This window comes from Leptodactylus fuscus, chromosome 1 (genome assembly GCF_031893055.1).
Source record: "Leptodactylus fuscus isolate aLepFus1 chromosome 1, aLepFus1.hap2, whole genome shotgun sequence".
NCBI lineage: Eukaryota > Metazoa > Chordata > Amphibia > Anura > Leptodactylidae > Leptodactylus > Leptodactylus fuscus.
Window position 1 is genome coordinate 181,038,607 of NC_134265.1, and position 13,932 is coordinate 181,052,538.

Here is a 13,932-nt window from a genome sequence, read left to right on the forward strand (position 1 = left end):
AAACATTAACATATTGCTAGAGAGGTAAACTAATAAGTATTGTGCATCACATAAGCATACAGTCTAATAAATAACACATCCAGGCAGGTGTCTCTAGGCTTCCTGAGCTATACCTTCACTATATTCATTTCTATTTATGATGCTTCATGCAGATATGCTAATTACCATTTTCACATGGAAGTGACTGCCAGAAGGATGTGATTATTTTTCATGCATTTTTATGCAGGTACTGTAATGTTGTATTTGATAATGGTGGGTAATTATGACTTCAGTTTATTTCTTTTCTTTTGTTTACTTGTTCTTTTTCTAGGTTTTACAGGATTTCCATTTGTATACAATAACGTTAATAACATCCTGTAGCTAATTGGTCTTCTTTTAAAGGGGCTTTTAAGGACTTGAAGGCTTATCCTTCAATATCAGATTGGTGGGGGTCTGACATCCGACACCTTTTCACTGTATACTATACACAGTGCTATACGTTGGGTAGCGGCTGCATCTGGTACTGCAGTTCAGTTCTATTTAGACCCACTCACATGACAGTAGAGGACCATGGATTCAACTAAATAGTATGTGATATGTACGCAAAATGTATCTGAAAACATTATAATATGCATTATAATTATATACTGTTTTTAAGAGATAGCTGTATGTTTTTATCAGTTACATCATAAGTACATGTATAACATCCTGTTCTTATCCTTCATATCATACCAAGCAGAAGCATAGCTAGGAATTCAGCTATTTAGGGAACTCAGGTACACTGATATTTTCACTATACGGTGACCGTCTAGTGGGAAGGGCTGATCTGCATGGGCCCCTGCAGACAATTAAGGTGAATACAGCACAGGAAACATTTAATAACTTACAGCTAATGTCTATGACTGTAGTCATTCACATTTTCTATCTTTTCCATCTGGGAAGTCATGACCACTTCTTCCAGCAGTGACTTGTCTCTAAAGTTTGCAGCACAGACATCTTTATCTCCTCTCTATTCCAGGCACCTATTGTTTTCCTAAGGGCTCGTTCACATCTGCCCGATCTCCGTTCTGAAGGTTTCCGTTTCCTGCACAAAACAGAGGCAGGATACGGAAACCTGCAGGACTCTTTCTCACCCATTCATTTGAATGGGTGAGAAAGCTGTCCGGCCGTGAGCGGCGGTGAGCGTTTTATACTCTTCGCCACAAAACCGTTTTTTTAATCCGGACACAGAGTCGGACATGCAGTACTCTGTGTCCTTCTGCATGCAGAAGACGGAAACCACAGAACAGAGTGCCGAACGCAAGTGTGAACCTAGCGTCACCTGTATAAAGTCGCTATCCTGTTTTGCCACTCTGTATGAATGAACACCAATATAACTCACCCCTAACATGACCAGTGTGTAGAATTAACTCTTTACAGGTCCCAAATAAATGAATATTGTTCCCCAATAATGATTAACAGAAATTGAGCTCAGACCTTGGCAAATCTCTTATTTAGATGTTTAGTCTTTGGATGTTAGACCTCATGCACACAACTGAGTTTATAGGCCAAGGCTCTTCTGATGGGAGGTCGGATGCTCCATTTCGTTCTGATGATTATGGAGAAGGTCCTGTCTTTCTCCGTGACATCAGAACGGAACTCCACATTGAAATCAGTGGGGGGACAGAAGCCCCCTCGGATTACACCCAATGCATTCCACTATGAAATTCCCTTCCCCCTCAGCATGCACACTCAGTTGTGTGCATGTTACCTAAGGTCTTTTCTGTATCATCCATATTCTTCCAAAAATAAGTTTGCAGCATGGTATACTGTTTTCTCTTACTGTATGATGGTATAATCGTATATTTCTCAAGAAGAGGCAGAAAATGTGATGTGAACAGGTCCTTACAAAGTTTTGAAGCATGCTAGTGGTCTATACAGTATGTGGTCTAGTGGGTAAGACAGAATATCTTAGCATTGCATTGCTATTCAAGTACTTTCTTATCATCAGCATCTCTTTGTCTGTGCTAAGGAAGTAATTTGATAACCAATACATGTCAATGCCTCTTTGACAGATTCAACCAATCGTCCCCCTTATTCTTTTGAAATAAAACCGTAGATATGTTTGTGATGGAAAGATATGTATGGTAGTTTAATAAAAGCAACCCATCTGTACAAAGAAGAGCGAGCAGATGATTTATTGGTATGCACTGGGTTACTTCAATATATCATGCTATTATGAGACATGATGAACAGTTCTACCTGTGCTTCCTATGCTCCAAGGAATAAGCAAGATACTTAATTTAATTGATGTCTGAGGAGAAAATCCAGCATCAGTCAAAATCTAAATGGAGTTTTGACAAACATTTAGACTAGTTAATTGATGTTCATGCATTTCAACCACTCTAGCACAGAAATAGACTATTGAAATTGTGTGTGAGTTACTGCATTACATATTACTGTTTTTTTTTAATTAAAATAAAGCGAAATCTCTGAGTATATTTTATCGAAGAGCAATAAAGCTGGATTCGGCTTCCAAGTCTCTTATTAATGTAGATTAGAACAGAGGGGGAGAAAATATTGTGGAATATTGTAGCCGAGCTAAGACCAGATCCCTGGAAATGTACAAGGATGTTTGTCAGCTGCAAAGACATGATTTATCTGGTGATATATTCCTCACAATAAAAAGCCCATATATAATATGTACACAAGTGTATGAATTCCCAAACAGGAGCTCTACACTCTACCGTATCATGTTCTTCTGCAAGATTTTGTAAAAAGAAAAAAATACAATGAACTTTTAAGTTACCTTAAAGCTGCCCAAAGTATATGCTATGAGATAGGTAAATATTCCTATATATACATTCATGTTGTGATACCTAAAGTGTTGCCTTGCTGGGATATTGGATCTGAATACTAACCAGGGTAACATCTACATGGAGTTTCAGGCTAAGACCCCGTATAGCAAACTGCAGCAAAAAAACAAACAAAAAAAAAACGCTGTGGAAAAAAAACGTGGCCGAGACACATCACAATCTGCAGTGTTTCACACAGAATGTCTGCAGAATTTTCCTCTTTCGACTTTCTGTCTCTATTATACCTATACACAAAACATCAGTATTTCCACATATATAATGTGTAATGTATAATTGTCATGCGGTGATTTACAAAAACACAGGCACTTCTGAAAATGCAGCTTTTCTGCTGCAGATTTTATACTGCAATGTTTGGGTAGGATTAGCCAGAATTCCTCTTTGCAGGTATTTTAAAACGCAGTGTTTTTACAAAGTGGGGCTTCAGCCTTACAATATACAGCTCTGGAAAAAATTAAGAGACCACTGCAAAATTTTCAGTTTCTCTGATTTTTCTCGTCATTGGTATATTTTCGAGTAAAATGTACATTGTTCTTTTATTATATAAACTGATGACAAGATGTCTCCGAAAATCAAAGTAAAAAATTTTGTATAGAGAACTGTAAAAGTCCTTAAACACCTCAGCAATTAATGGAGTGGAGGTAAGTATGTCCCCATTAGAAGCACGAATGGATGGAATGTAAGTTTTTGCTTGAGGCGTTTTGAGCAAATAAGTCATCATACGTCCTCCTATATTGCCATGAGAGTACAGCTTTTGTTTGTAGTTTAGAAAGTGTTTTGCTGCTTTGGCCGATAGCATATCTGTTAGGGAATAGCCAGATAATAATTCTCCAGAAGCAGCTGGAGGAAGGGGCACAAGGGACAGTGAGCCCTAAGCTGAAGCCCTCAATTGTCCCTTCCTATTGCCAGGCCCTATCTTACGTAATAGGCGGCAACCACGAAGACGTTCCCTTCCTGTATAAGTGATACACAAAACGCAGACAAGACGGACAACAACAAAGGAAGGTCAGCTAGCCAGGGTTCGGTAACAGTCGAGCAATGCAGTGACAAATTGGAGTCCAAAAGAATAGTCAGTAGGGAAAGCCAAGGTCAAGGATTAGAATACAAGTAATAACAGCAAGGGAAGTCAGCAAGCTTGAGGCAATAACAGGCACCAGTGTGAATGTGAGCAAAGACTAAATAGGGTTGGATGAACCCGCCCTGGACCTGACAGGAAGGCAGGCTGTCAATCATAGGGCAAGACAAAATCAAACCACTGAATGGACAGAGGCAACAAGGGCAGAAGAGGGGTGTGGTGCAAAAACAATCACAGAACTAGAGCCGTGTTCACACAGTGCAACCAAAAACTTTAAGCAAATTATCAACCTGTACACGCCTCCTGCACCGCAGCACGTGAGCAGAGGGTGGCGCAGAGACCTGAACAGGCAGAGATGTTACAACATCTTTGAGTTTAGAGTGAAAATTGATCAATTTCTGTAAGTGAAGAGTGGACTGAGACCGTTTGTGAAGTTTCTCTAACTCAGAGATTTGTTTTAATAAAGAATCTATTTTCTGTTTTTGTCGTCTTTTGGATCCTAGCGCCTTGTGCAATTAGGATGCCTCTGATGAAGTGTTTATGGGTCTCCCACACGACAATGGGGCTCACGTCCTCCATGTAGTTGGAAGGAAAAAATTCAGATAAATGGTTAGCGATACGGTCTCTAATATCCGTGGAGTCTAAAAGTTGTTCATCTAGCCTCCATTACATTTCCAGTCGTGGCAGGGGGGCCAGCCAAATGTTGCAGGAGACCAGAGCATGGTCTGAAAGGGAAATTTGGCCAATTTGGGCTTTTTTACAGAAGTCAATCAGTGTGCGAGAGACAAAGATATAATCAAGTCTTTGGTAGGATGTACGGGGATTCAAATAGAAGGAGAAGTCTTTGGTAGAGGGATGGAACAATCTCCAAATGTCAACTAGGTTCATATCATGGAGAAGAAGATATATCCTCCGGAGGGCCTTTTGCGACAATTGAGATTTCCCACTAGATGAGTCTTAGAGTGTGTTTAAGGTGATAATCAGCTCAGTCCCAATGATAATAGCACTGTCCGCAAATAACTGTAGGGATTCGAATGTTTTAACCAGCCAAGAATCTTGACCAGAGTCGGGGTATATAAATTCACAAAGGTATAGGTGTCCATTGCTATCTTTCCTTTTACAAATAGGTCTCTGCCATCTAGATCTGAGTAAGTCTGTTCACACTTGAATGGGATAGAGCTGTGTAATGCAATTGAAACCCCCCTGGAAGCACCAGAGTTGCTAGGATTATGGAACCATTGAGAGAAGTAACTCAGTGGTAATTTTGGTACTTTACCATTTCTGAAGTGTGTCTCTTGGAACAAGAAGATTTTTGTTCGCAGCTTTCATAATAATAGGAGAACACTGTGAGTTTCAGCCGTGGACATTGAAGGCGCTAATATTTGCCACTGCCATGTCTGAGGGAGCTCCAGGTGGGTGAGTCTCCACTATGTCTCTGGAAGGAAGAGAAAGGTGAAAAGGAGAAAGAGAAAGGATGTAGAAGAAAAGGGAGAGCACTAGGGGTGAGATAAGGGAGGAGGAGGGGAGGGGGGAAAACAAAGCGTCAAATATCAAGCACAAAATAACTCTAGTAACGTAACAATCATCTGAAAAGCCTAGAAAAAATGCCCTAGCCTGAATGGACACCGCTAATAATCAAGCATTCCCTAATATAAGGGAGTGCAGTCTCCTAAGGATCTAGACCTTAGACAAGGGGCGACTGCCTGGGCGGAAAAGAACTTGATGAAGCACATGAGTCACATCGTAAGCATGCAATAGGTCAACGTACCGGAGTAGCAGTCCTATTAGCATAAGTAAACAAAATCATGTCCATCTCTGTGGAATAAAAGAAAGCATATCGAACTGCAAGGCTCATATGGAAACATATAGAACAAGTCAACTGGTAACCTGTAAAATACTCAACTAAAGCACATATGGTGGAAGCAGCGCATCACTACTGAGATGAGAGAGTCTTGTGCAGGGCCCTCTTAGACTTGGGAGATTTGAAATGCTGGGAGGGTTTCCAGTGTTCAGAAGATGGTAGCTCTGGGAGCGAGGATAAATCAGGAGTCGGCAGCCAGGATAGTATGTCAATCGGTGTTATATTCAACTGCTCCCAAACAGTAGTGATATCCGCAGGTGTTTGGACTATCAGGTGGCGGCCTCTGTGTTGGATAGAAAGTCCAAACGTCTACAGCCACGAATAAGCGATATTCATTTTGCATAGTGCCTCTAGGTTTTAGTTGGCGGCATTTTGCTAATGTAGAGGGTGCCAAGTCTTGGTAGAAGGATAGCTTGTCAGAGTCATATACAAATTCAGGGTTTGCCCGGGCAGATAATATGTCTTGGGTATCAAAAAAAGAAAGCAGGCCACACATTACATCCCTTGGAGGGTGTTCTGGCTTCACTACCGAAGCAGCTCGATCTGGGCCTATCAGGGCTGCAAAGATGGCCGACACTCTGTCTGTCGGGGCACAATCCTCAGATATGTCCTTGATTCTGACATTTCACCTCCGTCCCCTATTCTCCTGGTCCTCCAGAAGGGTCAGGGCACGGTCTATTTGATCCTTCTGGGAGGAGACAGTCATTTCTAAAGCTTGAGCGTGTGCTATGATGCCGGAACAGCTTTCTTCCGCCCACTTAACCCTGCGGCCTGGTTGAAAACCTTTTTCAGGAAGGCCTTGGAGATCATCATTGAAGCGTCACCGTCGTCACTATCTCCTTCTCCACAGCTCTCCAGATCGGAACCTGCAGCAGCGGCCACCCTGTTTGCGCCTTCCGGCGCCATCTTAGGTAAACTGCCTTTAACATGGGGACTCTTCTTACAGAGGAATCTCTGCATGTCAGATTGCTGCCGCGCGATTCTCGGGGTACAGGGTTGGTCACCCCCTCTATCTCTGCCAGTTTTTTGATCTTGGCAGAAAGCTGTACGGTGCTCTATGTGCTTCTTATGCAGCGGAGCTACAGGCTCATGCTTCCACTGCTCTCGGCGATCAAGCTCCGCCCCCAGCACTGCTTCTTTTTTATTATTTTGACGATTTCTCATTTGCTGCAAATAAATACAATTTTTTTTTGCTTTGAATTTTGGAGACATGTTGTCAGTAGTTTATATAACAAAAGAACAATGTACATTTTACTCAAAAATATACCAATGAAGAGAAAAATCTGAGAAACTGAAAATTTTATTATATATATATATATATATATATATATATATATATATATATATATTTGTGCTAAAGTGTTAAGCAGGTCTGTAAAAATGGTGCAAAGTAGGAATGTTTTCAAAAAAGTTTAGTAGTTTATTTTGTCAATTAGACCTCAACCTAAATATATCCTTGTAATCTGGCTTCTCCCTACACTCAAAAAAAACTTACTTGTTTTCTTTGAAATTGTCTCTAGTGTATGCCTGACATAGGAAAATTAGATGTAAAGCCTAAAAATGGACTGATATGAGTGATGGCATTTTGTCTGCGTCAATACAGAACATGCTGTATGGATAATAAATAATAGTAGTTGGATTATATTGGTTATCAATAATAATTTAATGTTTGGGGCAACTTTCATGAAATAAATAGCAAATATCTCAAACAGTAGTTTGGTAACATAAGAAATGCTATTTGAAAGGACTCATAAAGTTCAGTCAGTGTCCTTGTTCCCGATAATATAAACTATTAAACGCAACAGTAAGAAACAAAGGAAAACCCTGGTTTGTGCAGCTGTTTAGGTTGTGCAGAAGAATACATGAGATTGATGGAAGGTTGTGGGAAGCTGCATGCCTTGTCATGCCATAATCTCTTCTGTAGTTGTAGACAACCACATCAACTGAGAAAAAAAAGGACACACATATAAGAGAAGAACTTCTTAATATCAAACATAAATTTAAACTTTTTTTTTTAATATCATATACAGACAGAAGAATTTAAAGATGGTAAAAGTCCATAGCCCAACTCCTAATACACTCCAGGGCACAGCAGGAATACAACAGTATCCAGCAAGTAGTATATACATACATTATATACATATACTGAGCACATTTAGGATGCAAAAAAAACACGTGCAAAAGTAAGTCAATAAACAGTACATTATAAAACATACTGTTCTATGCTAAAAAAAAATATAATTGAAACTTCCGTATGTGTCACCCAAAACAGTCCAGCAGAAACCATGTGGGTGAGAAAAATCCACACATATTACCGCTATGCTGGCTTCATCAGGGGAGGTCCCATTATTTATATCTATATTAGCTATCAACATCCTATAAGCCAACTATATAAATTCAACTATATTAACTTTACATGTGGATATGCTAGAAATATGCTAAAACCTGTTGATAATAGGTAAAAAAAAAAAAATCTTTTCACTTTTGATGCATTTTTGTGGGTTATTTTTATTCAAGTAGAATGACAGATGTTATGGAGACCAATGCAAAGTATATTGCTATATAGTACTCATTCTGGTGATGTATGTCAGATGTATGTTCCCATAAAACCAGTGCTCCTAGGGAAGAATAGCATGGCATGACACATGCTACAAAATCCCTCTTTCTTATGCCTCTATATGAAATTGTAGGGGTATCGTATGGCCATCCGGACCACTATGAGTAATCTATTCTGGATTTGTACAACACAGTCTTAATACATCCTAGTACTTAAAGGGGTATTCCCACGTCGCATACTCACCAGTCTTCACTGCTGTAAAATCTTCTTTCTTCCTGGTTTCTTGCATTATTTGGTGGGCGGGGTTCACATGCAACCTGTTGTTTAGCTCCGGTCCCCAAATTAGTGTGTAGCTCCTCCCTCTGCATAGCGTGATCCTATGGGGTGGCTGAAGGGCCTGTGATGTCATCAAAGTCCCTTAAACACTATATGCACAATATTGGACTATGAAGTACAGGCAGCAGCAACTCCATTCTGTGTTACAGAGTCTGCCTGTCTCTGCCATAATGAACACAACTGAATTAGCTAGCCTGATAACTGGGAGAACAGAAGACGAGTTCAGAAATGAAAGCATCTCCTCTCCCCTATCTGAGTGCAGGACCTAGGTCATGTGGTGTAGACACAGGAATAGCTAGATACACAGGCTCGCTCCCGTGCACTTATCCCCTCCTCCCTCCCCCCTGAGAGCAGCAGATACATTACTTGACTTTTGAGCAGATAAGTCAAGGACTGTGTCAACAATGAATTGAATAAAGTAAGATAGTGGACAAACAAAGCAGTTTTGCTGAAGCAGTGTATTTAGGAAAAGTCTTACATCCACATTAACAAGCAGCATAGATAGAATCCTTGTGATGGGACAACCCCTTTAAGAAAAACCTTAAACCAAGTTCTGTTCTAAATGACTTGCACTGTTGTGTGGACAGTCGTATGACCTTGCCTTTGTACCCGTCCATTTTATATGGCCTTCTTCACTGCTAGTTATGCTACATTTCACCTGTTATTATGTGCACTTGTATACTTTAGCATTTTTTATGTATACTTTAGCTTTTTTTTAACTGATATGAATTGAATATCATTACACAATCCACCAGACACTTTTAAAACATCATAAACTTCACAGAACTTTAAAAGCTGACATTTTATACTTCCATTTCCGCAAAGATTTCAAACCACCATTAATATTTGTGGCTGTGATAAATGGGCTTCATTTTTGCTTGTTGCACTCTGGGATCATGATCATTTTGTATACAGAAAGTGTGTTCATTTTTGCTGTTATCTAATGTCTTTTTCTCTCCTGCATTAACCTCTTTGCCATCTTAATAGAACGAGACAATAGTATATTGGTGAAAGCAACTTACATTTCTGTCTATTGTGTTCCCTAATTTGGCATCAATAGTAATCTTTACCATAAAATATAGGTTAATTACAAAGCAGACAACACTTTAGCACTGAACAGGCATATGCAACGCATGATTACTTTTCAATTAGACGCACCATTTACTCTATACACTTAGCATCACTATTTACAGATTGCATATAGAATAACTAATAGCCACTAAGTGAACAGACAAATATGGACTCTCGACAGTATTTCCATCATAGTGTAGAAACATATGTAGAACTAAAACATTACTCAGGGTATTGTATGGATGTGAAGTTGCCGTAAGCTGCTTGTATGAGTCCACTCTAAATTATCGATATTGTTGGCAATTAGTAAAAAAAAGTATTAATGGACGCGTTCTGTCCACGTACAACACAAACAGCACATGTAATGCATCTACTGTTATGTTTCTATTCAAATGTCCTTTTTTTCACAGACCATGGATCCATTGAACAAAAAAAATTACTTTTAGAACATTTAGTTTAAAAAAATAGTTGATCCATTTGTTACTGTTCAGATCAATCACAGACAAAACACTTTCATGAAAATATGTCAATGTATAAATGCAAAAAAAAAATAAAAAAAATTACCACTTAAATCATTGGTGCGGCCCCATCTAGAATATTCAAGTTCTGGGCACCGGATTATATAAAGGATATCCCAGAGTAAAAAGAGAGAAAAGGTACAATGGAGGACCACAAAGATGGTAAGGGGAGTGAAGGGCCTTAGTTATTAGGAGATATTAAAGTTAAATGGTTTAGTCTTGAGAATAAGCGTGTAAGGGGATAAGATAAATCCCTGTAAATATATAAATGACCCATACAAGAAATATGGTGAGATGCTGTTCCACATCATATACCCTCAAAATGTAATAGTCAATCCCTCCATCTGTATAAAATAAGGTTTAATCTCCAGGGGCGACAAGGCTCCAAAGGTTTCTTCACTGTAAGGATCTATGGAATAGCCTACCCCAGGGGATGACCACGGCAACAACAGCCAACAGTTTCAGGAATGGCTTAGAGGCCTTTTTACAGTAATATTGCATTGATGCTTATGGAAAGGTAAAGAATGCTTATTTCCTCCACTCTCCCCCTCACTCATGCCCTTTTCCATCCTTTAGTTGAAGATGGTTGAATATGTCTTTTTTCAGCTGTACTAACTGTGTAATTATATGTCTGTAAATGGAAACATTGATAACACACGCCTGTGAAAAATGGAAAAATAAATGAGGCCTATATAAAGATGTGGCTTAGTGTACCTGCCAGCAGACATAAGCTTTATCATGACTGTACATACCTTGCCATATGCAGCATACAGGGTGATCATAAATGGTGGTCTGTATCACAGGGCAAGGGTGGGGGATTGTATTCGTCTAATGCTGCCTTAAACCTTGAATCATTCTCATTCATAAAGGAAGTCATTATAATAATATACCGTATGGAACTGATAAATTATTTGTGTGATTCTAGGAAATTGGTAAATGAGTATATTTCTATCTATCTATCTATCTATCTATCTATCTATCTATCTATCTATCTATTGGGATTGGCAAAAGCTGCTAGAACCCTGATGGATGTCAAGTTCAAAGTATGTGTCAATATGATCAAAGAAACCTCTTCTTATTACCCTTTAAGGCTGAAGAAGTTTGTATGATATATATATGGCATTTTCTAACTTTTGTTACTACTTTCAGGTGCAATGCAGGAAACAGTCAGCCCCGGGTATGGAATACTGCCAACCAAAGCAGCTGTAACCGGAGAAAGTTTATTCTTAAAGAAGCACACAATGAATTAAGTTTCAGACATCAACAGGATTTGCCTTTACCACAGTTGAGGAGAGAGACTCCAAAATTACTTACCACAAATGGGAAGGCTGAATCCCTAAACATATCTAGAAATTCGGTGGTGCAAGAATTGACAGAACTGGAAAAACAGATCCAGGTTATTAAGCAAGAATTGCAAGTAGCTATGAACAGAAAAAATGAACTGGAGGAATTCCAGAGGAAAAACAGGACTGCTGAATCTTAAAAGCAACTTCCACGTCTTAACATGCGACATGGATTTCTGACAAACGTCATGGCTGTGACTTAATATGCGTAGTCACTGGACATGTGGACGTCTACTGTACATAATACGAAGATTTCTTTCCTTCTGAGTTTCATTTGTCTTTTTTTGTAAGATTCAACCTGTATTTCTCTAGTCCGTGTGAACTGTTCTCAATATGAAAATGTGACCTTGGAGTCTTTTAAAACTCAGAAACACACTTGCCCTTATATCCCCTCCATGGTATTAAATGAAGGTTTTCACTTCTGAGCCCCTCAGTATGCATTAATAAAACTAAAATGGTTTTGAATTATCTCCACTATGTCCTTTGCTAGTATTTTTAACTTTTATGAAGGAAATTTGCATTTAATGTGTATCTGTGAAATTGAAATTTCAGCAGTTTGAGGCTAGTGGAGAATGAGGGTGAAAAATTAATTGCTCATCCGCACTGTAATGGACTTCTAAAGGAAGCAAAGCATCATGTTTGATGAATCCGAAAACTGATTACCTTCTCCAAGAGGTCAGTGAAAGACAATAAAAAAGATTTTATGTTTATTGGACTATGTGGGTATTTTTGAAGAGAAACTTGATGATTGATGACTGTACTTTAGTATATGAGTGAAGTTAAGGGTGTACAGAGAAAAAGTTGATAGACACAAAGTGTGAAGAAAAAGATTCATTTCAAAACTGCTTTATATTTTAGATGCGGACACACATTCAATCTTGACAAATGAATACCTAATGGCATTGAATTGCAGGATGGTAAGAAGTGTGTCCCTTTCACAAATGAAAAGTGTAGTCATTTTGATATTGTAGTCATCTCAGACATTCAGAGCTGAATTAATCAAGAACCGGCATAAGAGATTTTATTTCCAATAGAATCAAAAAGATTCTAATTTAACACTTTCTGATATCTCTTATAATATAATAGCTATCACTCCTGGTCTATAGGGGTTGAGTCTGAGGCCCTAAACCAGGGTCACCCAAAAACCCAACCCCACAACTCATTGAGTTACATTGCCTTAAATAGGACCTTTCATGTCCTCGGGCACATGCGGTGTAATACACCACTAGAAAGCCGACAGTGCACTGAGCGGTGAGGAATGCCCCCTCCTGACGGCACTCGGCCATAGACTAGTACTGGAGGGGCGTTCCTCACCACTCAGCATCATGGATGGGTGGTAAGGAACACCCCCTCACAGTACAGAGATATGGACAGTACTGTGATGAGGGGTATTACCAGCCAGACGGTAACGGCACCAACAGCTCTTCAGCAGGGGCACAGAACGGGAAAGCAGATGAATTCAGTGCTCTGTTGGCTTTTTAGCGGTGTATTAGACTGCATGTGTCCGAGGACATGAAAGGTCCTCTTTAAACAAAACAAACATATCTAAAAGGAAAAGAATCTGCTGAACACGTTTTTTTGCAATGTCTGGCATATTAGAATTTTAGACTAACTCAACATAAATACATCCCATACAGGTCAGTTTTACAAAGGGGTGCCAAGTAGCAATTACGTTATGACCACATTGGAGGTTCGGGATCACTGTAGGCCTTTGTCTCTGCTATACTACACCAAAGAATATGCATGGAGCTATCATTTCTTATAAGGCCGGGTTCACACGGAGTATTCTGGCTCGTCATTTGGTACGTAGACGCTGCGGGAGGATTTGCGGGCCGTATACGCTCCCATTGTTTTCAATGGGAGCCGGTACCATACACGCGGCGCTATTTTGCGGCCGCCGCAAAATCACGGCTTCAAAATAGCGCCGCATGTACGGTACCGGCTCCCTTTGAAAACAATGGGAGCGTATACGGCCCGCAAATCCTCCCGCGGCGTCTACGTACCAAATAACGAGCCAGAATACTCCGTGTGAACCCGGCCTAAAAGTATAAAATCTCTTTATTATTTCTAACTTTAAAATACTTTACACATGGTATACAATAACACACCCCAGTTAAGATAAAGAAACAGTACAGTGTTACTTAACCTGATGACTTTTCATTATACCACCTGTGTTCTATTGTACCATCCATGGTTCTATCACATATACATAACAGATGGCTCCTACATGTTAACTACTGCTGTCACTACCAAACATAACCTAAACTATACTAAGCCAATATGCAACCATATACACAGACTTCCCTTGAATGTCCACACCATATTTTACCATTTGTGGGC

At 39.5% G+C, this 13,932-nt stretch overlaps 1 protein-coding gene across 1 annotated transcript in view; it reads left to right on the forward strand.

Moving 5' to 3' along the window:
- Positions 1 to 12,277, forward strand: part of GRIN3A (glutamate ionotropic receptor NMDA type subunit 3A) — a 307,052-nt gene extending 294,775 nt beyond the window's left edge. Inside the window, exon 9 of the mRNA XM_075280357.1 lies at positions 11,399 to 12,277. Within this exon, the coding sequence (XP_075136458.1) occupies positions 11,399 to 11,732 (334 nt within the window). The 3' untranslated portion in view covers positions 11,733 to 12,277. The remainder of the gene's footprint in view (positions 1 to 11,398) is intronic.
- The last annotated feature ends 1,655 nt before the right edge of the window (positions 12,278 to 13,932 follow it).